Below are 25,381 nucleotides of genomic sequence, written 5' to 3'. Positions count from 1 at the left end.
TAAAAAACAAATAAAGAGGGAGTCATTACAATTCTCCTTGTAATTTTCATGGACTTCGTAAGTCACCATAAAGTATAGATGGAATTCATTAATCAAAATGCTTAAAATCTTAAATGTTGCAAAGCGAGAAAAGCATCGAAAAATATTGAACAAATGATTAACAATCAAAGGTGCAACCTCACATCAAAAGGGCCTTGATAAAAATTAGCAAAGATACATCAATAGGGCCAAAAACAAATTTGATATCTCAATAAAGCCTTGATAATTAGCAATGCCACAAAAACATGATATGGGTACTTATTTGGGCACTTTTATGTAGCATGAAAAGTTGAAGTATTATGCATAATGTTCATCAAATTGATCTTGATGTGATAATTAGAATACTCATGTGGATGGGCAAGGAGTGTGAATTTTGGCACTTTTTGTAGGTGCAACTAGTTTATGGTGAGCATGTAGGTTTAGGATCTAATACCAAAAACTTGGATCAAGCTCAAAATAAAAGTAGATATCAACAAATGGAAAGAAGGAGGATCTTAATAATTGAATTCTTCATCAAAAGATATAAGTTCAATGTTAAAATGGGATCCCAAAATTCCATCATATAACTTATTTAATTATTTAACAAATGGGTATCATTGATGGCTTCCACGAGAGAGAGAGAGAGAGAGAGAGAGAGAGAGAGAGAGAGAGAGAGAGAGAGAGAGAGAGAGAGAGAGTGTGTGTGTGTGTGTGTGTGTGTGTGTGTGTGTGTGTGTGTGTGTTCATGTCCTACTTGTACATGGTCTTAAAGACCCGCAAGATTTGGGATCTAGAGTCAAAAGTGCATCTTTTACATACAATCAATCATGACTATTATTCTTTGAAAAATAAAACCTAGCTACCGAAGTAAACCAAGCCAAGATGTAAACTTAGCCCAAAGTGGGCTGCCAAAAAATGGCAACCCACTTTTACGTGCAATCAATCATGACTATTATTCTTTGAAAAATTAAACCTAGCTACCAAACTAAACCCATGCAAGATGTAAACTTAGCCCATCAGAAAGTGGATTGTCACAAGTTGAAAGTATGCTCCTTAATGTATCCATCATAATAATCTAATGGTTTCATAGTTTGCACTATATTTTTGAGGTGATAAGTTAAAATTCCTTAATATGAAATTGTAACCACTTTGTAAATTGGAATTTAAAAAAATTAGATGCTTCTTACAGAAGGCACCTAACACGTAAGCTCAACAACCCACTATTATTGAAGAAGCAGTCAAATAATGGTCATTTGGACGAGGGGCAACATTCCCATTCGTGATGATAAATAGCTCCTCGCCATGAAAAAAAGGGATAGATCCACCATAATAACATATGGCTTTTGCTACACTTAAGAGATTTTGGTTAAAATTTACATACTCAACCTTTGCAAGTAAATGGAATTTCAATTTAGGAAGAGAGTTCACTTGAAAAAACTTAGGAAGAGAGTTAAAGACAAATACAAAAATAGGTTAAAATTTTAAGGAAGAGATTAAATTGAGAGAGTTCACTTGAAAATTTTAGCAAGATAATTCAAGACAAATACAAAATAAGATTAAAATTTTCAGGAAGATATTAAAACGCTTGAGGAAATATAAAGAGAAAATATGAAAGCATTTGAATTTACCACCTTTCAAATATAGTGCAAACTTTGAAACCATTAGACTATTATGATGGACATGTTAGGGATAATACTTTTTAGCTTGTTTTATAGTACCCATTTTTTGCCAAGTTGTTTTTCGACAATCTTTATCTAGGAATCCACTTTCTAATAGGTTGGTTTTACATTCTTAGTTGGGTTTACTTTTTCAAAAAGTAATGGTCATGATTGATTGCACGTAAAAGATGCACTTTTGACCATAAATCTGAACTCTTGAGGGTCTTTAAGATCCCTTAGGAGATAGTCTTGAGGGTGGCCTACACAATAAAGAGAGAGAGGGAGATAGAGGCAAGTAACGATGATGCAACGAACTTTGTGAGAGCAAGGGAACTTCAAAAGATAGTTTATTCCCTTTGAGAGAGAGAGAGAGAGAGAGAGAGAGAGAGAGAGAGAGAGAGAGAGAGAGAGAGAGAGAGTGTGTGTGTGTGTGTGTGTGTGTGTTTAGTTAAACCCTCTTTGTTTTAATAAAAAAAATTGACAAAATTTTGTTAATTGAAGGAAGATTACTAATATATGGCAAATCAAAAAAATTCATGTATAGTGGCAAAACTATAAAGATAGAATAGTTAAAAAATGAGATCTTCTAAAGTTCAAGAAAGTTTTGGTGCTTCAGAAAGAGGATTTTAATAAACCTTTCATGATGCTAGGAGGCATATTTCACGGTAGATTTTGTAAGGAACTATTTATTTGTCAGGGCTCATACACAATGAGGATTCCTTGTGCGAGAAATTGACGAGGATACCTGTCCTTTTCAAACATCAAATTAATTTAATGTACACGTGGGTGATTCCATAGTAGGTGATTTCGTAAAATATATATTAAATTAATGGACATTTACGAATTTAGAGTGTGCACTCCAATGAAATTAAGGTTACGATAGAGTTCCAACCTATTTAATTATTTTGTAGTTGAAGACTGCTAGGTATTCACTTTTGTTGCATTTTATTTAATTACTTTCTAACAATTGTAAATGCTTCAGCTAATGTGTAGAGCAAGTGGCGGTGGTGTTAGGCAACATCGGGGGATATTGAGAATCCAAATATCTGGAAGAGTTACTATTTTTTATGGGTGCGCACCTTATCACTAAATACATGGCACCAATATTTATTTAAGCACACTTATTTATTAAAGTGTTTAACAAAGAATTTATTATTTTTTATACGCATAGACGTTCCGTTAAATATTTTATTATTTGATATTTGTATTTGGGCACAGTCTGACTTTTGGACATCCAAATGTCTTACTCTATATTTGGGCAAATACAAACGCCAAAAGCAAAAGCATGCTATTTGTAAAGTGTGCTATTTTTAAGCTTGAAGATAAATAAATCTATAAATGCATGCCTTGTGAAGCACTCACACAAGGGCATGGGAAAGAGATTGCACCCAATTTGTCTCTTTTATCTCATGTCGTGCAAATTTGCTTTTGGCTTTTTACTTGAAATTATGAAGGTTTGTAGAGTTCTCTGTTCTTGGGGACCTTCCAGCATTCACTATATATGCATATAACATCCAATATGCGCACTAGTGGTATCAGAGCTTAGCTGAGATCAAGAGCTTCCAATCCCTTGACATCTCACACGAAGGCAAAGCTCTTGAAACAACAGGCTCTACAGGCTGTCTCGCGATGAATTAACAACACAAGCGTATTTCTGGCGGTGAAGAACCCCCTGTTGTACCCTTTGATCGCGAAGGACCTCACAGGAGGCGAAGGACTACTTAGGAAGTCTCTTATACAAGTCGTTTTTATCACAAAGAAAGCAATTGATGTTCATGAGAATTACTAAGCTTTATGTTTAAGCTTAGAGAGAGCTTAAGCTCTAATTCCTCAAACAAGTAACTCGACATATACTTGTTGGCAGTGATTCCCTCAAACCCATATTGTTATCTTGTGCCGAATTTATCAAATTTATTAAGCTTTTAAAAAGCTTTAAGTTATTAAGCTTAAAGCTTAACTATCAATCTTTTACATAGCACGCATTCATACTGTGGTACTCTCGAACTAGTTTTGAAGCCTTGGTAAGCCCCTGTTCCCACCTGCAACTTGGCTGAATGAATTTATAGCAAGTAGGCTGTCACGTGCAGTCTATGCGGAAGACTATTTTGCTTGGAAGAATACCATTTTCAACTGCCGTATCTGAGAAAAGCAAGATTGTAAAAGCAAAGGCATACCAATAAACAAAGCAAATTCATGGTGATCTTCTTCACACGTGACTAGAGGACGAGCAATGGATCTTCAATCCAAACTAGGATGTCAGATCATAACATGGAAGATTTTATGGGCGAAGGCAATTTGCCAAAGCCAACTATGGAACAGAATTTGGATCTAATCATGATGCAGCTTCAAGAAGAGCGAAGGGAATATTAAAACTTGCAAGCACAACTAACTACACTTTAACAATTCACTGTCGAGCAAGACATAGCGCAACCTCAAGATGTCATTCGACATACTATTGATGCGGCGCTCAATGCACAGGCTCTTAGGAAAGAGGCCAAGATAAGTCAAAGAAATTTTAAATTCTGCACTTTTAATTAGGCGACATAATAGAAAAATTGTTCTTGCTTTTATTAATAAGTTTAACAACTATTTTCATGAAGAGCAATATGCTAAAAAAGATAAACTTAAATGCGTCACTAACCATCTAGCAAACATAGCATCATTATGGTGGACTGTTGTCTGCAAGAGTATTGATTGTCCCTCTACTTGGGAAGCCTTTCAAAAGAAAATTTTGAAAAATTTCCTTCCGCCTCAATTCTATGAGAAAGCCATCAAAAAGTGGGATCTCCTACAACAAAGAGATTGTGAATCCATCCCGCAATACACTAAGCGTTTCTGGAGTACCTTACTTCAACTTCGAATGCTTGAAGATGTTCATGAGGTGACTCATAAGAGCAAGTACATGTCTAGTTTACTTGGTTACTTCTATGCAAAAGTGAATATGTTCAAGCCAAAGACTTTAGAGAATACGATTTCTTTAGCGCATGATGCGGAGAATAAAATTTATGGACGAAAAAAGTGACCACAACAACTTTCGGTTAATGGTAACTTTGGTAGAAAGTAATTCAATTCTAATTTCTAAAAATTCAATCAAAATCACTTTGCTCCTTTTTCTATCTGTAAACCTTAGACTTGACCTCTTGCCTTACCGTCAATACAAATTCAAACCCTAAGCCTTCCCTCCAGCCAAATCCCAATATACCCAAACTTCTAGCCCTTACCAATAATGTCTCCAAAGCAAAGCTTATGGTTTGCTATAAGTGTCATCAGCCTAGACACTTAGCAGCAAACTGTTAGTCCAAGAAGCAAGTTGTTCAAATCAATCACTTGGGAGCGACTGATGATGAAGACCATGAAGATATACCAGACTTCACTGAAGATGATGATGATATCGATGAAGCTTCAGATACTTTACCGGGTATGCCAAATCCTCATTCGTTATTAACAATGAAATGTTTTTTATATGGTCAAGAAAATATTGTTTTGCATCATGTTGGAAGCATACATGATTTTAATTTTCGCAAAGTTGGTAAAAGAATTAAATTTATCTTATATCCCAACTCATTATTGCATAAAGACTAGATTCTTAGACACTAGATACAATGGTACACAAGAAGTGCATGATTTAGAGATTAAAATCGGTGATTATGTTGAGCATAGAAATTTCTTGGTTGTGCCTTTGCAAGCTAGTGATATTATTTTAGGAATGCCTTGGCATCACAAATATAACCATGATATAGATTATTTCACACATTCTATGAAAATTCATTTTAATGGAAACCAAATCACATTACATGGATTGCACACCTTTGATAATTTTTCACTGCTTAGTCATACACATGCTAAACGTGTATTGAGAAAAGATAGTAAAACATATTTAGTATGAGTGAATGAAATTAAAGCTAAGGAAAATAAGATGTATCCTACGCATGTACAATTTTTTTCACAATTTAAAGATTGTTTTGCTGCTTGATTTACCACCTGGTTTACCACCTACACATCTTGAAGACTATAAAATAGATTTAATCCCACGTTCTCAACCACCATGTAAAGCACCTTATAGACATAATCCGATTGAACAAAAAGAAATCCAAACACAAGTTAAAGAATTGTTGAACCGAGGACTCATTAGACCTAGTAGTTCTCATTTTGGTGCACTTGTCATATTAGTTAAGAAGAAAAATAATACCTATAGGATGTACATTGACTATCGTGCCCTAAACAAAATCAGTATTTAGAATATCCGATGCCTAGGTTAGATGATCTCATGGATAAACTACAAGGGGCCACCATTTTTAGCAAGATAGATCTCAAATCTGAATATCATCAAGTACGCTTGGATACACCTAATATTTTTAAGATTGCATTCAGAACTCAGTTTGGTCATTATGAATTTCTTATTATGCCTTTCGGTTTAACCAATGTACCAGCTACATTCAGTCATATGACAAATCATATATTTTTAAAGAATCAGAATTATGTGATTGTTTTCTTTGATGATATTTTGGTTTTCAGTAAGGATGAGAATGAGCATTGTGAACATCTATATTTAGTTTTCAAATTGTTGAAAGAGAATCAATTGTATGCTAATAGTGACAAAGTGAATTTTTTCAAACCCAAATTGAATACTTAGGTCACATTGTTTCTTCTAATGGTATTCATGTTGATCCTAAAAAGATAGAGGTAATTTTGAATTCGTCAATCCCTAAAAATATACATGAGTTACATTCTTTCTTAGACATTGTCAGCTTTTATAGAAAATTTAAGAGAAAATTTTCATTGCTTGCATTACCTTTGACGAAATTGTTAAAGAAAGTTGCTATGTATTGTTGGTTTGACAACCAACAAAAGTCTTTTAATTTGTTGAAACATGCTTTAACACATACATCTGTCTTGCAATAACCTGATTTTAATCGACCATTCTTTCTAGTAGTCATTAATGCTAGTGGATTAAGAATAATAGCTGTCCTCATGCAAGATTCACATCCCATAGCCTATTCTAGTTGCAAACTTAAACCTTCTGAGTTAAAGTATTCCACCTAAGATAAATAATTATTAGATATAGTTCAAGCCTTACGTCAATGAAAACATTATCTAATGGTATCTGAATTTATGATTAAAACTGACTAGCAAAGTATCAAACATTTCCTTAGCTAGTCCATAAATTTCTAACCGCTATGTGAAATGGGATGCTTTCATTCAAAGTTTTCATCCACTTGTCCAATATTAGCCAAGAAGAGAAAATGTTGTTGCCAATGCATTGAGTAGAAGACCAAGTATTCATAATATTTCCATTTTATTATTTGATTCCCTTACTCCTCTGAAAGATACCTATGACCATGATCCCAGTTTTCAAGCTGATTGAAACAAATTAGTTGCTAATAATTGAATTTTAATTACTTTTTTATCTTATTCTAATGGATTTATATTTAATGAGAAAAGATTGTGTCATTGTTCAATTTAGATTATTTGTGTTGTAAAAAATTAATTGTCATCCATATCAAGGACATAGAGGTATTATTTCCACTTTAAGAACATTGGTTGAAGATTTTTACTAGTCGGAAATGGAATTTGATATTTCTAACTTTGTCTCTAAGTGTCTAATTTGCCAAAGAGTCAAGCGACACCATGGTAAGGAATATGATTTGTTAATGTATTTATCAATCCTGACCGTTCATGGAAACATATTTCAATGGATTTTATAACTAGTTTGTCTAATAGACAAGCTAATCATGATATGATTTGGACTATAGTAGATCGATTTAGTAAACAATTATATTTTCTACTATGCAAGAAAATATTAACTGCATCTCCAACTGTGCAATTATTCTTGAAGACTCTTTTCACACTAATCATGGTTTACCAAAAGTTATTATTTCTAATCATGATTTTAGATTTTGTAATAAATTTTGGACTACTTTGTTTGTTAATTTGGATACTAATATTGATTTCTCATCTATATTCCATCTTGAAACCAACGGGTAAACACATTACAATTCTAAATCTTTTGCGTGCATGCATAATTTCAAAACCACAAACATGGGACACACATTTACATCTACTTCAATTTGCATACAATAATACACCACATACAGCTACTCATAAAGCACATTTTAAAATCATTTATGGACATAGATTATTGACACTTGTCACATCATTGTTAAATAAAGTTAAAGTTGATAATATTGCCAATACTCATGCTACTATTTTTGCTCGAGTTAAAGATATAATTGCGAAAGCCTAGTAATCATACACTAAACAAGCTAATAAAAAAAGACAAGCCATGAGTTTCAATGTTAGTGATTATGTTTGGTTACACATTGAAAAGAGAAGATTGAAAAAGTGTTAAGAAACACCTTGTTGTTAAATTACAGCATAGATTTTATGGACCTTTCAAAATAATTCACAAGATCAATGACAATGCATTCAAATTAGAACCACCCAAACATTGGAAGATCCATAATACTTTTGATATCAGTTTGTTACGACCTTTTACAGGCCAATTACATGTCCACTCTATCTATGAAAACCCTCATTTGTTAGAATAAGAAACTAAAATCCTTGAACATGAAACTATTCTAGATACTGATTTTATGACCATTAGAACTCACTGTAGATATTCTAGGTATTTGGTTAAGTTTAAAAATCATCCTGTTGAAGAGGCCCAATGGATGCACCCCTGGGACCTAAGTGCTTAGCCCTCACTGTTCACTCCACATTGAGTTAATAACAATTGAGGATAATTGCTATCCCACTCCGTGAGTATAATGCCAGGAGGCATAGTCCACGGTGGATTCCGTAAGAAACTATTTATTTGCTAGGGCTTGTATATAAGGAGGATTCCTTGTACAAGAAGTTGACGGGGACGCTTGTTCTTTTCGAGTGTCAAATTAACTTAATGTGCACGTGGGTGATTCCATAGCGGGTAATTCCATAAAATACATATTAAATTAATGGATGTTTACGAGTTTAGAGTGCGTACTCGAATGCAATTAAGGTTAGAATAGAGTTTCAACCTATTTAATTATTTTGTAGTTGAAGACTGCTAGGTATTCACTTTTGTTGGATGCACTCGAATGCAATTAAGGTTAGGATAGAGTTTCAACCTATTTAATTATTTTGTAGTTGAAAACTGCTAGGTATTCACTTTTGTTAGATTTTATTTAATTATTTTCTAATAATTGTGAATGCTTCAGTTGATGTGTAAAGTAGGCGCTAGTGGCGTTGGGTAGCACTGGGCAATAGCATTAATCCAAATGCCTAGAAGAGTTACTATTTTTAATGGGTGCACGCCTTATCACTAAAGGTGTGGCACCAATATTTATTTAAGTGCGCTTATTTACAACGCCGCTTAACAAAATATTTATTATCTTGTATGCACATAGGCACTCCATTAAATATTTTATTATTTGATATTTATATTTGGACACAACCCGACTTTTAGATGTCCAAACGCCTTACTCTATATTTGGGCAAATGCAAACGCCAAAAGTAAAAGCATGCTATTTGTAAAGTGGGCTATTTTTTAGCTTGAAGATAAATAAATCTATAAATACATGCCTTGTGAAGTGCTCACACAAGGGTAGGGGAGGGAGGTCTCTTATGTCTCATATCGTGCAAATTTGCTTTTGGCTTTTTACTTAAAATTATGAAGGTTTGTAGAGTTCTTTGTTTTGGGAACCTTCCAACATTCACTACGTACACATACATCATCCGATCTACGCACCATTTCAATAATATATAGAATGATTAATGTTGATGACACACCAAGTGTCACACATATGTACTATTTGAAATTGGCCACCCACAGACATGGATACAATACACAACAAAAGGATATGTTTTTAAAAGAGTGAAAATAATAAATATATAAATGTTTTGCAAAATGTGTATCCTTGTTCGTCACTTTACTATTTTGAGTGAGAGAGACTTCTTATCCAAAAATGGCAATGAGTTTACATATTTAGCAGGTAAACGACAAGACACATTCTCTCTAGAGTGCAGAAGCCGGTAACAAAGCAAGGCCTAGCAATATGGCATGTTATTGTTTCAAGTGTGAACTAGTAATATGACATTAAGGCTTAGGCTAGTGGTTATCTCAACTAGAATAAAGCTACTTAAATGGTTATTGGAGATTCAATCCCTATTGTTTTACTAGTCTCGCCATGAAATTTTTCAAATGTGCACCCTTGCCATTGAATAAAAGCCCTTTTTTGATTCATGTGATTTCAAATTCAGCATCACTTGTTTCATTCACAGTATTTTAGATTCTTATATTTGTTTTGCACGATGGTGATTATATGTTCTCCATTTCTACCATTTAATATTTGCATTGGATGCATTAGAGCTCAAACCTAATGGAGCTCTTTCAAGGGTGTCACATAATTCATTTTTCTACCCTAGTATATAAAAGATTATGGACACCCAATCCCTAAATATGTGCTTTGATAAAAACTTATAAAGTGGTCGTCCATCATTTGGTATGTAATCAACCTAAGATTCATGGCAACAATGAATCTTTTAAGTGTGAATTTTGTTGAAATATCAAAGTGAGAGCAAGAGAGTGTGCACAATAGGAAGAGAGAGAGCTCAAGTACAAGAAGAAGATATTGCTTAATGAGTTGTTCACAAGTGCAATTGGTACACTCTCCTTTGCATTGAGAGTGACCTCTAGGCTATTTAAATAGCCTATGGATGGCTAGGGTTAGGGTTTTCCCCTGCTCTCTAGTTCATTCACACCCAACTACCCTTATCTACCCTTTCATACATAGGGTTCACATGCCTATCTCTCAACACCCCCCCTCAATGCCAAAGTAACATTGGGTTACAAGACATGTTAATGCCCCTCCTCAAACAAAATGGGATAACTTTATAGATCAGTCTACAAGAGTGCTTATAAGTAGAGCATTTATAGATTTAGAAAAGTCAATAATCAGGTGTTTTGGAGGCAAAGTTGGCCTCGAATTCTTTTGGTACTTCAAGGGTGGTAGGACATTTACTGGTAATATGCTCTATCTTCTTACATTTATTACACTTCATTTTATCAAGATATTTTTTCCAACAGCTACTAATAAGATGTCCCTTCTTATTGCAAAATGAGCATTTGGTGGAGACAATATGAACCAAGAGTTGTTCACGAGCTGTTGAAGTAGATCCATGACTGGTGCTGCCTTCTTTTTTATTTCTTTTCTCCTCATCTAAACAAGATTGGATGGTGCTTTCCAAGGTTGGATTTGGGATATTTGTAAGAGTAGTTACAAGGGTTGGGAATACCTTCTTTACGGCCTTTAAGAGAATTGCAATGGTGTCTTTATCATGAATTGGAACTTGAAGTGAGGATAGCTGTGGCATGAGCCCCTTCATGTGAGAAATAAACTTATCTAGGTCTTCTCCTCGCTTATACTCTAGACTAAAAATTTCAATCTTAAGGAAAATTTTAGAGTTCTTTCCTATAGCATCATAAAGCTTTTCAAGCTCATTCGATTTATCCTTGGTAGTGGAGAGTTCATCAATGTGATGGATTAGGGATTCATCTAGATGAACCATGATTATGTCTTGGGCTCTTTCATCATCTTTTATATCATGTGAGTTTGATGGATCAATAACCTTGGTCCCTTTGATAAAGGTCCAATAGCTCCGTTCATTTTAGACTTCATTGGTACCTACCATGGAGAAAGTCTTTTCCATCTAACTTATGAATTTGAGGTCTAACATCGGCATAAGCCATGGCCATGATAGGAAGGTCTTACTACCAATCGCTCTAGGCAATGGCAATGTCTAGTCGTTTACACAATGGCCAATAAGTATGGAAGCAAAAAGAGATTATTAATACATAGTAGGCTTAAATTTAATGTGTTACAATATGAGATGTTACAATGTTTAATGTGCTTATACTAGATTTAACAAATATCTAGTAAGCAAGTGATTAGAAGGTTAATCAATAGTTTTTTAAAACACTAATGTCAAGCTTAATGAGATGCTAGAAGACTGGTTGAAAGTCGACTTTTCCGTAAGCTCGTTGATGTCCCTTAAGTGTTGAAGCTGCTTCCAGATCTGGAACAAGCTTCAGAGAATATGCTTCAGTGATTAGAATCACTATTAATGATTCCCAGAGTGAAAAAAATGAAAATAGGAGAGCTTGAAGCTTCTTGGCTATGGTTGCCATGAAACCCACAGCTAGGGTTTTGCTTTGTGTGAGCAGTAGGGAAATAATTTTTCCAAACCCTCTTAGGTGAAGATAGTGCACTTAGGGGGACTAACAAAGCTCTAAAATCGCTTGGATGATTGTGCCCTCAGTAGGTTGCACCATCGAGTTGAATTGATCATTGCGAAATCTATGCCAGATTCACGAATTCCAACAATGGCGCCCTCCTAACTACCCAATGTTGAGGTTTGTTGTGGCGTGCTAAAGTGGCCTAAGCTGGGGAACAACTCTCCAAAAGAAAGCAATGCTCTCTTTTGTTCACCCCAGGTCCTCCAACAGAGGTGGGTACGGTAGGCAGCTATGGAGGTAAAGAGGTTTAGTGAGAAAATGACATGCTCATGTGCACTTAGTGGAAAATGGAGTTGAAGGAAGCTTATTGCATCAAAGATGGCTTTGATACCATGTTGAAATTATCAAAGTGAGAGCAAAAGAGTGTGCCGAAGAGGGAGAGAGAGAGAGCTCAAGTACAAGAAGAAGATATTGCTTAATGAGTTATTCACAAGTACAACTGGTACACTCTTGACTGCATTGAGAGTGACCTCTAGGCTATTTAAATAGCCTCTGGATGGCTAGGGTTAGGGTTTCCCCCTTCCCTCCAGTTCATTCACACCTAGCTACCCTTTATCAACCCTTGCATACATTAGGTTCACATGCCTATCTCTCGACAAATTTAGCAACTCCAAGGTGCCTCACCTTTGGATGAGAGATGTATGTTATTTCCATCAATAAATGCTATCAAATACTACAATGACTACATTTTTAAAAGAAAATTTTAAGACCCTAAATGATATAGTGTTGAATCGTGAAAATACATTCATATTCACATTTTATTTAAAATACCCATCTAGGTTAGTGAGAGTCGAGCCTCATGTTTGTCAATTGACTAGCATAAGCAAATGCACTGGCTCTATTAATGTACTACCCTTGTGTGAATGGAGAGACTTAGAACTTTAGAAGTTGTAGATACACACACACACACACACACACACTCTCTCTCTCTCTCTCTCTCTCTCTCTCTCTCTCTCTCTCTCTCTCTCTCTCTCTCTCTCTCTCTCTCTCTCTCTCTCTCTCTCTCTCTCTCTCTCTCTCTCTCTCTCTCTCTCTCTCTCTCTCTCTCTCTCGGAATTGTGGTATGCTAAGGACTTTTTAATGTACTACCTTGTGTGCATACATAGACTCCACACATGATACTCTTGTAAAAATGCATATATATTGAGAGAGTGACCTAAGGCTTCAATTGGGGGAGGTAGTGGGAGTAAGTTTTTTTTTTTTTTTTTTTTTTTTGCCTGCAGGGGGAGGGCTTGATAAGTTATTTTGTTACTTATAAAACCACGATGCCTACACTTGTGATATACAAATATCCAAAGCATTGGAGAGGTTTTATGATGACAAAAGTAATGAAACATTACATAAAGTCTTAGTCATGATGAAATCTTAATATATATAGATTAACAAACTCACCTTTGATGATGGCCACATCCCTTGATTGCCATATGTAATGAAACTGAAATCTTAATATATATAGACTTACAAACTCACCTTTGATGATGTCCACATCCCTTGATTGCCTTTTAAAAAGAGCTAAAAAAGTGCATCCACATGGTTGCATCACAAAGAAGGCAATGCTAGATCACCTAATTAGCTATGGCTCTTGCATACAACCTTCCTTTATCAACACCATGGCATGCATGTTCCATTGTCGATGCATGGTTCAATCCAAATATAGAAAAATAAATCTAAGCATTACCAATGCTAGAAAAAGTGGAACTTCTATCATTCTCCAACTATCATGCTATCAAAGGATGTGATGAGTGAGAATGTAAGATATAAAAGTGTAATGCACACATCTCTATCTTTCTACATTGATTGGTGCCTTTGCATCATTACACAAACAATTTCATTATTTTAAAACAAAATAAAAATGGATGGTCTATTACCCTATATTTAAACAATATATTACTTGGTGATCACCAACATCGATAGTTGCATATGTGCATAAAAACTTGTCTCCTCAATTGCCCTTGCCTCTCTCTCTCTCTCTCTCTCTCTCTCTCTCTCTCTCTCTCTCTCTCTCTCTCTCTCTCTCTCTCTCTCTCATGTTCTACCTCTTTTATTTGATAAAAAGTCATGTCCCATTATTGCTCTACTTTTGGCACCCTTGTTTTCCCTTGATTCTTGCAACTTCTTCAATTCCTCATTTGAGAACAAGTGTCTTCAACTTTATGTCCTCTTTCTTATACAATGGCCATCTCTACCATATCTTCCATGCACCAAGCATGAATGGTTCTCGAACGACTTGATGACTCATGCTCCCTTTGTCTAAGCACCTTATGTGTAAAGATGTTAAACATGCAAATTGATCTAAGAACAGGATTTCCAATTTTTAAACACATGATTCTAGCCATAGCAATAACCTATAGAGAAAGATTACATGTTGATGTCATAAGATTGGGTGAAGATGCTTTGGGAGGTGGAGAGGGAGTTGTGAATTCTTAGCAAGTCCAAACTTGATGAGGCAAGGCTTGGAGAAGTTATTGTATTGGAGATACGACCCATAGAAATTGTCTACTAGGGATTGTCCCTTGACCCGTATCTGACACAAGGTTAGAATTCTAGCTCTTTTAGAGTGGTATCTCACTAATGGCTTGCCCCCCCCCCGAAAAAGGAGCCTTCTTCACCTTCCACCTAAGCTACGCAAGAGTCCAAGACAATAATGCAACAACAAATATACTAGTTGCATCCATAATTACATTGCAAAGTCTAAAGTTTCTCTTTTGGTAGCAAGTACCATTTCTCCATAGATCATCATTGAGCATGTCATGTGAGTGGTCCATGTACCATTTCCATAAAACCATCCTCATCATCCTTATTTTAAGATAAAAAATGCTCTCATCTCCACATTTTATGTTTGTCAACAACTTACAAACATTGCAAAACTACCATAGAGCTTGTGTAAGGGGACAATCGCGTGGATAACAAAAAGTGAATTGTCAGAGTAAGGTCTTTGGAGTATCAAAAGGAGAAACTCATGCCCTTTGGAATCTTCACATCATGCCCTTACCCTAAATCCTATTTTGATCATTAGGCAAGGGCATGAGTATCTTAGGGCAAAGGGGTGAGAAGTCACTTATGGGAGGTTTAAGAAAGCTAGGAGGTTAGGGATCATTGTGGAGGTTTGGGGATCATCAAAACCACAATCTAAATAGTCTGATATAATATAGAATATAGATTAATTAGATGTATCAAGCCAAATAATATAATATATAATCTATTCTATATTTTAACAGGATGTTTTCGAGACTCGGGAGCGTCACATGTCGTCGTATGGCACCCCCCTGAAAACCTCCTTTGACTTTGACGCACCACGTGGCAGGCATCCCCGGCACACCCAGGTCCCAAACCCCCTGGCCATCACCCGCATGCCCAAACCTGACGTTTATAACGGTTTCGACTCCCACACACGTCGTAGGTCTCTCTCTCTCTCTCTCTCTCTCTCTCTCTCTCTCTCAGTAGGGGCTTGGGCAACGGCGTTGGCGCAGGTGTAGCAATGCAAGTAATTTGTAACGTTTTTTTTAAATTTCAATGTTTTTTGTTTTCTAAAAAAGTACTTCGCATCCCCCCTAACCCTTTCCTTTTATTTTTTTATATTTAAAGACTATTTTGCTATTTTAAAAAGTACTTAGCATCCCCCTCGGGCCTCTACTCTCCCTCCCGCTTTCCTTTTAGTTTTTTTTAACTATTTCGCTATTTTAAAAAATGTACTTCTATTTTTGAGAAAATTAACTTGATGCTTCCTTCCATCACCCACCCCAAAGGCCCACACACACACACAATGAAAAAACTTAAAGAGAGAGAGGTAGAGGGAGAGGGAGAGGGAGAGGGAGAGGGAGAGGGAAGTTTAGAATGTGTGCCCACATGTGCATTCACGAGCCAACCAACTAGCCAGCCACCCATCAAAGCATTCCTACCTTTGTTTCTTCTTTTGTTCATTATGTGCTCTCTTTCTCTCTCTCTCTCTCTCCAAATACACATTTGCTTGGTATGGATCCAACAAATAGCTCTCTTTGTGTATTTGCCTACAACAAAGCACAACTTATGAGACCAAAAATTTGGCATCAAGTTGGTGCAGAAGACCTCATGCTACTAGAGGTGTGCATACACACATACTCTCTCTTTAACATCAAAGCATGATGGATGTAGAGAAATCGCACATAGATCTTCCCTCTCTCTCATATGCACATCAAAATAATCATTGAGAGGTCATTCAATAGTGATACATCGCATGACTCTACCAATCAATTGATCTCTCACACATGCTAAGGGGAAAGGAAGAAATGATATGCTTGACAAGTTATCCTAGCTCCAAAGCTTATTGCTAAGCAAAGCCTTTGCCATGCCTTTTGTGGTTAGTTAGCAGAATATCATGACCAAAGCATGTGGTAGAGGGATGGCACAATTGAGACAATGGAAGGCAAGGCCTTATGGCCATGGTTATATTGTATTAGAGCTAGAGGAGTGAAACACCATATTGCATCAAGTTAATCCTCATATTTATTAGAGGATAGACATGAGGTTGAAAGATAGTATGGAGACACATTCTCTCTCTCTATGTCCAACACACACACACACACACATGTTCTATTATGTCACACACACACACACAACACACACACATGTTCTATTATATCACACACACACACACACACACACACACATGTTCTATTATATCACACACACACATGCACTAGGAGCCAAATGACACCATTAGACACATGCACACACAGTGCACCCACCCGAGAGAGAGAGAGAGAGTACCGCTGGCAAGCGTGATGAGAGAGAGAACGAGAAGCTCTTTCGTGGGACGCGATCCTGGGGAGGCCTCCATCTGCATTTTCAGTCTGCATCCGGGGCAATCTGATCTTCTCCATGACGACAGCAGTGGCACTTCCTGCTGAGAGGCGCCGTCTTCCATTACGTGCGAGAGAGCCACAAGAAATCTGATGAGAGAGAGAGAGAGAGAGAGAGAGAGAGTGTGTGTGTGTGTGTGTGTGTGTGGTGTGTGAGAGCTCGCCCCGGCTTCTCCACACCCCCGCCACCTCTTTGCACAACTCTTATATGCACGGAACACCCCCTTTTCTCCATTGAAATATTCTCATTCACACCCCACACGATGACCCTTCGATTAACCACCTTTGAGCTAAGGTCTCTTTTTCCATTATGTACCTAGGTCGCAAATGTTCCATAGATGGGTCTCCTACCATATGACATATAAAAGCAAAGAGCCACATATTGTTGGCTCTTGTCCATACGTACGCGGACGACGAGAGTATAAGCACGTCACAAAACTAGAGCTATCTTGATCCCTGGAAATGTAAAGAATAGAGAACGCAAATGTAAAAGAAGGATAACGAGTGCAAATCATTGAGAGCAAATGTAATGAACTAGAAAATCATATAAGAACCCTCCATGTAAGGAGGAGTAAGTTTGTATTAAAACATTTATATGCAATAAAAATGATTGTAGCCATTTCAATATTCTTAAAAATGGCCAATTTATGCAACATAATTTGTCAATATTGCCTACATGAAGGGTACGATGAGATTACTCTCTTGAAAGCATAACCCCATTTTTAAGCATCAAATAATCACATAAGACTTAGGGTAGAGTTTGAAAACGAAAGGCGCACACAAAAGTTTCTAAAACAATAAATTGAGTTTTGAATTTTAGAAGTTAGTTGAATGGTATTTCATATATTAAGACTATGCATGCATGCATGTGTTTGTGGACATATTTGTGTGTGGACATTGGTAAGTATTTATGTGTGTATTTATGAACGCAAGAATGTATATATATATATATATATATATTATGCATGTGCGTTTGTATAGATGCATGTATGTGTACATGTGGATGTATGAATGTATGCATGTATGCCAACAAGAGATGAGCACATAAATAACCTAATACACATAAGAGACAAGCACCGTGCATCTCATCAATAGACCTACGTAAAGAAGAGGGAATGACTTCATGTGTAGTGGCTCTATGTAAGTTCATGCTCTAGTGGGACCATATACTAGAGGAGAGAGAAGAACCTTGAGAGGATAGTAGTTTACGTAGGAGAGAGAATGGTCCTTTGAGGAGAGACTCCTAGGTACCGCTAATATACTTGTGACACATCACATGGACTTGAATCAGTTCACAAAGTATCCCTATTTTGAGAGATACTAACTTGATTGGCTAAAGTTACAATTTTTTCAAAGTCAATGTTTTAGTGACCCATCCACACACTATTAACATAGACTCTCATGACTCATGTAGGTTGAATTGATCGACACATGGGATAGGCCTAAGAATGTCACACAGAGAGAGAGAGAGAGAGAGAGAGAGAGAGAGAGAGAGAGAGAGAGAGAGAGAGAGAGAGAGAGAGAGAGAGAGAGAGAGAGAGAGAGAGAGAGAGAGAGAGAGAGAGAGAGAGAGAGAGAGAGAGAGAGATAGGCTCATGAATGTAACTTTTAAAAAAGAGAGAAGGAATTATATAGTTAATAAATTAGGTGACATAAAGGCAAGGGCTTGCCAAGAAAAGAGGTGTGGCTAGACTCAAAGGCCAAGTGAAGTTGATGGATTATTTGAGCAAATACAAAGGTGAATATTAAAAAACATAACTAAAGACAAAGTTCACATAGCTTATTTTGAACATAATTGGCATTGAGAAAGAGTTTTGAATGAACCTAATGCAATTTTCATGTTTTCTATAAATCTCCAATTTAGGGCAAGTTAGGCCTGTAGATATATGGAATCATGTATGTAACCATACGAGATAGTTATTTGAACATGTGTATGTAGAATCATGTGTGTATAGTAAATAGTTAATAAAGTGTTAGAAAGATTATGAAGGTTTGTGATTATTGTATAGTTTAGAGCACGAAAAAATTAATTTAAGGAAACATGCTATTAATCAAATGCAAACTCAAAAGTAAAAATCATAGTATATAGGTTATACAAAACAACGATATTTGATTGAAAAGGTAAGACTAAGTGGACATAGAGAGAGAGAGAGAGAGAGAGAGAGAGAGAGAGAGAGAGAGAGAGAGAGAGAGAGAGAGAGAGAGAGAGAGAGAGAGAGAGAGAGAGAGAGAGAGAGAGAGAGAGAGAGAGAGAGAGAGAGAGGGAGAGAGGGAGAGAGAGAGAGAGGGAGGGAGAGGTCATGTGGAAAGAGTGAGATATATATTTCATAAATGAGCTTGAAGAGAGAGAGAGAGAGATAGAAAAGGTCTTACGATTTACACTTCTAATGTACCAAATATTGGATGGTAGAGCAATCAATAAGTTCTATTTATAATCAAGTTGTTTTGCTTTTCTCATATGGAAAATTCAAGTTCCTATTAGTGATCACAATGGCCTTTGCATTTGACATGTTAGTCATCGATGTTAATTCAAGTTAAATAATGTGAACATGCAATCAATAAGAGTTTTGAAAAGATTCTCATTTCATTTGCATAAAAGAAATTGCTTATTGTAAGGAAACTCAAGAACCCTTCATACCAAATGCTAAGGCCTTCCCTTGACAAGCCACAAAAGCTTGCATGCTCTCTCGAGAAATCTATTTGGGGATCATAAGCTCTTAGAGCTAAGGGGAAACGAGAAATAATGAAATCACTAATAGCCCCTTTGAGAGATTGACATCATTACTTTTGGGAATGGCTTTTTCTAAACAATCATGCACATTCTAGGGTTATATACATTCGGGTTTATTGATGTCAACGTATGGTTCCCAAATAGTTAGTAAATGGCTTGTAAATGGTTGACAAATTTTCATCTCATTACTAGGTAGCTAATTCTAGAAATCACAAGTCTTGTCCCAAAAGCAATGAATTTGGAATAGGTATTGTCCCAATACAACCAATTGTAAGTAATAGTGCTTATCTTAAAATAAATCATTTGTACAAAGCACAACATCATGAAACAAGCTAACAACCGAATATGACATGCAATAAAGTCATTTTCAACATTGAAATCATTCACTCACTGACTATAGCAAAAAAGATATAAGGGACATAACAAGCTAACAACCAAATTTAACATGCATTTTAGAAGTTGCTACCCAATGAGCACCTACTAGACTACTTTTTAAGTTGGTGAATGGATTAACCTTATTCTCCTAACAAAAAAACATGAAAGGGACCCAACAAGCTAAAAGCCATAGATAGTATTCACTTCAAAAGTAGTTATTCAATGTGTGCTTGCTAGATAGTTTACACATGGCATCTAAAGAAGACCTTCTCTAACTAAAACCAAGCTTCCTCTAGCAATGTGGGCACTCAAGGTTTAGGCCACCTATGAAGGACTTAAAGTATGGGCTTGAATTTGATCCAAACATAGGAGTTATGAAAGGAATGTAGACTATTTGGATAGCCCTATGTGAGCTCATGATGGATCTAATAGGGGAGCATAAATGAGTTGCAATCATTAGGTCAACAACACCAATAATATGACTACACACACCTCTTTAAGATAAAAATGAGAGCATACTTTGGTTATTAGTCATTTTTCTCTTGACATGGCAATGATCAAATTTATCCAGGAATCCATAATTTTGGATACTAACAAGGTGAGAAATTTTTTTATGATTCATGAAAAAGAGGTTGATCATAGTAGGGATAAATTTGATTCACAACTTTCTTATCAAGACACTAGCATATACACTTGAAAATATCTTCTTGAATCACAACCTTCATCCAAACCTCAATTTGGCACTTGATGATGAGACAAGCTATTGATAATATTGCAAAATTGGATAACAGTAACAAAATAGGATGTCAACATATTACAATGTGAGATTGTAAAACATTTTATATGATGCATTAGGATTATACTTTGTAGGTTACCTAAGAAGGTGGTTACAACAAAAAGAAAAAGTTTGGTATAATTGCATATGTATGTTTAACCTATGAAGGTGGTTACAACAAAAAGAAAAAGTTTGGTATAATTGCATATGTATGTTTAACCTATGAAGGTGGTTACAACAAAAAGAAAAAGTTTGGTATAATTGCATATGTATGTAGCAACTCAATGTTTTCAAGGTTAGGATCTCAATGCATTCTAAATCTAACTCACATTGCATCAATATAAATAGTACCATAAGATGATTTTCTAGATTCTAGAAGTTTAGCCAATGGAAAAGTAAGTTTGGATGTGTGGCCTTTCCAACATGGTTCATTCTTTGTGGAAACCCTACAAGAATAAATACCCAAGTTGAAAGGCTACCCCAAGGATCCTATCCCACTTATGCACTCATGCCATTTTGGAAGGTGGTGGCTAGTTTAAGACCTTGAGGAGCTATTGCACTCGGGACTAGGATGCATGTTTTATTTTAAATCCTTCATTGTCCACTATGTTACATTTATTAAAAAAATACATATGATAAATGCAATCAATATGGTTGTTAATATTGTACTATCACTAAATATGATAGGACTCTTTCATACAAAATACTTTTTGTATGAAAGATTTTTTAGTATACAAGAAATATACTCCTATATAGAAATAAAGAACCTACCTCTCAATCCTATCATGCAAACACATGAAGACTTTGCATAAATTTCACCTCACCATTTGCACTCTTACTATAAGTTGATATCTTCTTATAATTAACTAAGGATTTATAAATTAAGATTATGACTCAATGCATGGTGGTGCAACATGCTTACATTTATGCCAACATATTTATAAGTTAGAATAATAAATTAGTAAATGAACAATCCAAATTTGGAGCATCTTGTTATAACATAACCGTATCTTGCACCAATATGTTTGCAAGTGATAATGTGTAATGATAAATATAGAACATAAAGCTATAAATATTTTAATAATGATTGTAAAATTGAAGCAAGCGTCTTGGTGTAGCATGCTTATACCTTGCACCAAGTTGTGTAACACTAGAATTTCCTTAGGGTTAAAAACTAAGTGCCCATCAATGCATCATTATTCATGTGCTTCCCATTACCTTTGGGTTTGCTAAGGGAAAGAGATGCACTTAGATGCTTGAAAAACATGCATGTGATTCATTGTGTAAATCCTAATGCCTCTAGATATAGTTAGGACATCTTATAGCCCATTTGAGAATAATAGATTTGTGTTGAATGCTAAAATGACTAGATATTTTGACTAATTTTTGTTGTTTTTGAGGTCTGAATGGTTGATTCTGATGGATTTTGAGTGATGATTAGTTGTTTTGGAAATGTTTGAGAGTGTTTTTGAATGATATTGATCATATTTTGGAAGGTCGTGATGATTTTTAGTAGAAACATGAAGCTTTGTGATGTTCCAGTAGGTTCTGTTGAGGTTTTGATTGGTTCTGATACCTTCTGTTTAGCTTCTATTTTGTTCTGATGTTCTTTTGAATGAAGCATGGATTGATGACTAATGAAGGTTGAAATCTTTTGAAAGCTTATTGAATAGTTTTTTATAGTTTGGAATGGTTTTAGTATGAGCTATGAGGATCTGCTATTCTCTGCTGACCTTCTGTAACCCTCTCATGAACTTCTGTAGAGCCTCTGTCTCTATTCTGTTCCTGTTCTGTTCTGTTCTGTAGAACTTTTGTAAGTGTTCTGTGGAATGTATGTGTGACTTTGAAAATTTTTTCTAACTTTTGGAAAGGATGAATCTAAGTTCAAAAGAGCAAAAACAAATGGAGGAAGTAGTGGTTGAAGACTCAAGAGCAGACTGAAGTGAAGTGACAGTAGTGAGCTATGAAGAGACACTATAGTGGCTCTGGTGCCCTTTCATACCTCCCATGCCTCTTGGGAGGTGCATCCATGACCCAAGAAGGATTATTTGAGAGTCATTTTTGAGTATTGTAGTGAGGAGATGATGTACTATTGAGAGAGAGAGAGAGAGAGAGAGAGAGAGAGAGAGAGAGAGAGAGAGAGAGAGAGAGAGAGAGAGAGAGAGAGAGATCAGAGATAGCCAATTCTATCAAAACAATGTATCTATCTATGAGACATTGAGAGAGAGAACTATGAAGATGAATACTATGTGATCATTTCTATTAAAAAATATTGTGTTCTTTTGTGTTTCTTGTTCTATTGATAGATTCTGTGAAGATATTGAAGATTATGGTTGATTCTATCAAATTCGTGGGAGATATCTACTATGATGATGTGTAAAGATTTGTTCTTTTCCTTGTTGTGGTTCTCTAAATAATGAAACAAAAGTTTGTTGATGTTATAAGATAGATTTTCTTCTAGTAGAAACCCCTTTTCCTTGGTGTCTTTCTTGGGGCTCCATGTTTTTGGTGCGTAGCCACGGAAACTTGCCATCAACAAGCATTAGAAGAGGTTGAAAATGAAGAAAATGGCATTACCAAGAAGAGGAGAATTCAATGGATGCTTGCAAAGTTCCTTCTTCCACTGAAGAATTGGAGATTTTTATTACCAAAGCCACTTTCTACAAGAAGTTCATCCCACGATGGCAGAAACATATCACCATCATGATGCAAGCTCAATGTGGTAGACTATTTTCTCTTCCTGTTTTGAAGCAACAAAGACGTGCATCTTGGTGGAAATTTGTTTGGAAACAAACTGAAGAGAAAAAACAGAGAGAATGACCATCCATGGAAGATTTGGCATTCATTGAGAAGTTTTCAGACATCATCAAGTGGGAGATTGTGAAAAAGCTTCAGGAGTTGTGGTTTGTGGAGGTTCACAAAAATAAGAAAGAAAAGAGTTGGAATTTGTTTGTGGATGCTCAACAGTAAGATATGTGGGATGCTTGGTGCATTGACAACCTCTTGTTTGTTCAATTAGCAACCCACTGGAAGTTGGTAGACATAGTGTTTTACACAACATACACTGTTGAAACCCTTAGAAGCTAGTATTATTATGATGATGGCACAACAATGATCCTAAGAAGAATGAGTTTTGATACTTTTAGAATGGAATATCTCCTCCTTTGTAGTGGTTTGAAAGCTGAATTCAAAGATGTTGAAAAGAAGGAAGTAGAAGAGATGTTGGCAAGAGAATCCTCCAGAGATTGAAGCCCCTCTTTGATTTTGTTATGTTGAGTACAAACCAAGTGGTTGGAGCCAACCCCCTGATGAATGATGCAATCAAGAGGCAAGCGTTAGAACAAGTCCAGAGGTACGTCAGAAGAGAGAAGGCAAGAATCAAGGCTGAGAACGAGCTTGCAACAGAAGCCTCCTTTGACGCCCTAAAAGCACTCTTTACAGAAGTCCCCATGGCGACTCAAGGTCCCCTTCCTAGTCAAATTTGTCTTGGAAATAGATGACATGACAACAAATATAGTTCCATTGCCAAATTTTAAGGGAGAGTACAATGAAGACCCCGATCTTCATGTAGCATAATTTATGTAGCATCTATGGCTAACAATGTCAGAACCCCTAAGCATTGGTTAGTGATATTCCCCGCCACTTTCAAGGGCATGGTGTTTCAATGGTATGAGAGACAGGCAGCAGGAACTTTTGACACATGGGATGACCTGAAGTTAGCCTTCCTCACTAAATTTAGGCATGAAGGTTTTGAAGAGCGGATGTGAGAGGAGTTCATGTAAACCTAAGTCAGTCCTCTAGAGAAAGAGTAGAAGCTTATGTCTCGTGAATGGAATCCATCCTAAAGAGATGGACCAACCATCATTTGGATGAAGGCATCCAGAAAGGAGTGTTCCTCAAAGGCCTACAACCAAAAGTTCACAAGTTCGTGGAATTGAGAAGACGAGTCAACCTGCAAGCTACAGTGGAAGGTGTAAGACTATATGATGAAGTTAAAGCAAGGCTGTCAATGACTCCAGAAGAGGAGTTGTAATGAAGAAAATAAGGCCAATGGCAAACAATGGCAGCAGGCTAAATGCCTTTGTGATAAAATTAGAGGTCTAGGGCTTAGGGTTTGCTGTAAATAGGCAGCCCTAGCCAAAGTTAGGGGCCTTTTGCCATTTGGACATGTTATTCATGTAAGTTTTCTTGGTAGTCACATTAGTTTTCTTGTCCTTCACCTACATGGAGGTGAGTTTCCATGGCACCAGCTTGGGGTGTGTTCCAAGAATCCTTTCTTATATTCATGTTTTCACCATAGGTTAATGTAGTGATTTCTTCATTTTCCATTGTTCCATAGTTAGATTTTATGGTAGTCTAGAACCTTCATTACAATGGTATCAGAGCCTTGCTTTGATCCAAGGTAGGCTTTAATTCCATCATTTTCATGATTATGATCTTGCTGGGGAGGTCATTTTCATGGAAGATCTAGTTATAGGCATCATTTTTGTGTAACTGGACTTGAAGACACAGTTACATGGTTTGGTTTCTCCTTGACAGTGACTAGACTGGTTGTACTACTTCAAACTGTGGTTATTTTAGTGCTTCTTCACAGAGATATGGAGGCAAGATGGAGGTTCATAACTACTTTGACAGGTCGTCATCAAATTTTACCTCATTTTGAAAACATATGGATCAAAAGAGGGTCGGACATGGCTGAAGGATACTTAAACC

General features: G+C 36.2%; 1 protein-coding gene across 3 annotated transcripts in view; it reads right to left on the bottom strand.

Moving 5' to 3' along the window:
• Positions 1-16,966, bottom strand: part of LOC148025533 (putative peptide/nitrate transporter At3g43790) — a 292,616-nt gene extending 275,650 nt beyond the window's left edge. For 2 of the 3 annotated variants that reach the window (XM_087692714.1, XM_087692713.1), the window contains exon 1: positions 16,696-16,966. In XM_087692714.1, coding sequence (XP_087548840.1) covers positions 16,696-16,852 — 157 coding nt within the window. In that variant the 5' untranslated portion in view covers positions 16,853-16,966. The remainder of the gene's footprint in view (positions 1-16,695) is intronic. The other variant, XM_087692715.1, reaches the window with a different exon arrangement.
• Positions 16,967-25,381: the final 8,415 nt, after the last annotated feature.

The sequence above is a fragment of the Lygodium microphyllum genome, chromosome 14 (genome assembly GCF_053477565.2).
Source record: "Lygodium microphyllum isolate KBCC chromosome 14, Lygodium_microphyllum_v1.1.10, whole genome shotgun sequence".
NCBI classification, from domain to species: Eukaryota; Viridiplantae; Streptophyta; class Polypodiopsida; order Schizaeales; family Lygodiaceae; genus Lygodium; species Lygodium microphyllum.
This window is presented reverse-complemented; position numbering and strand designations above follow the sequence as displayed.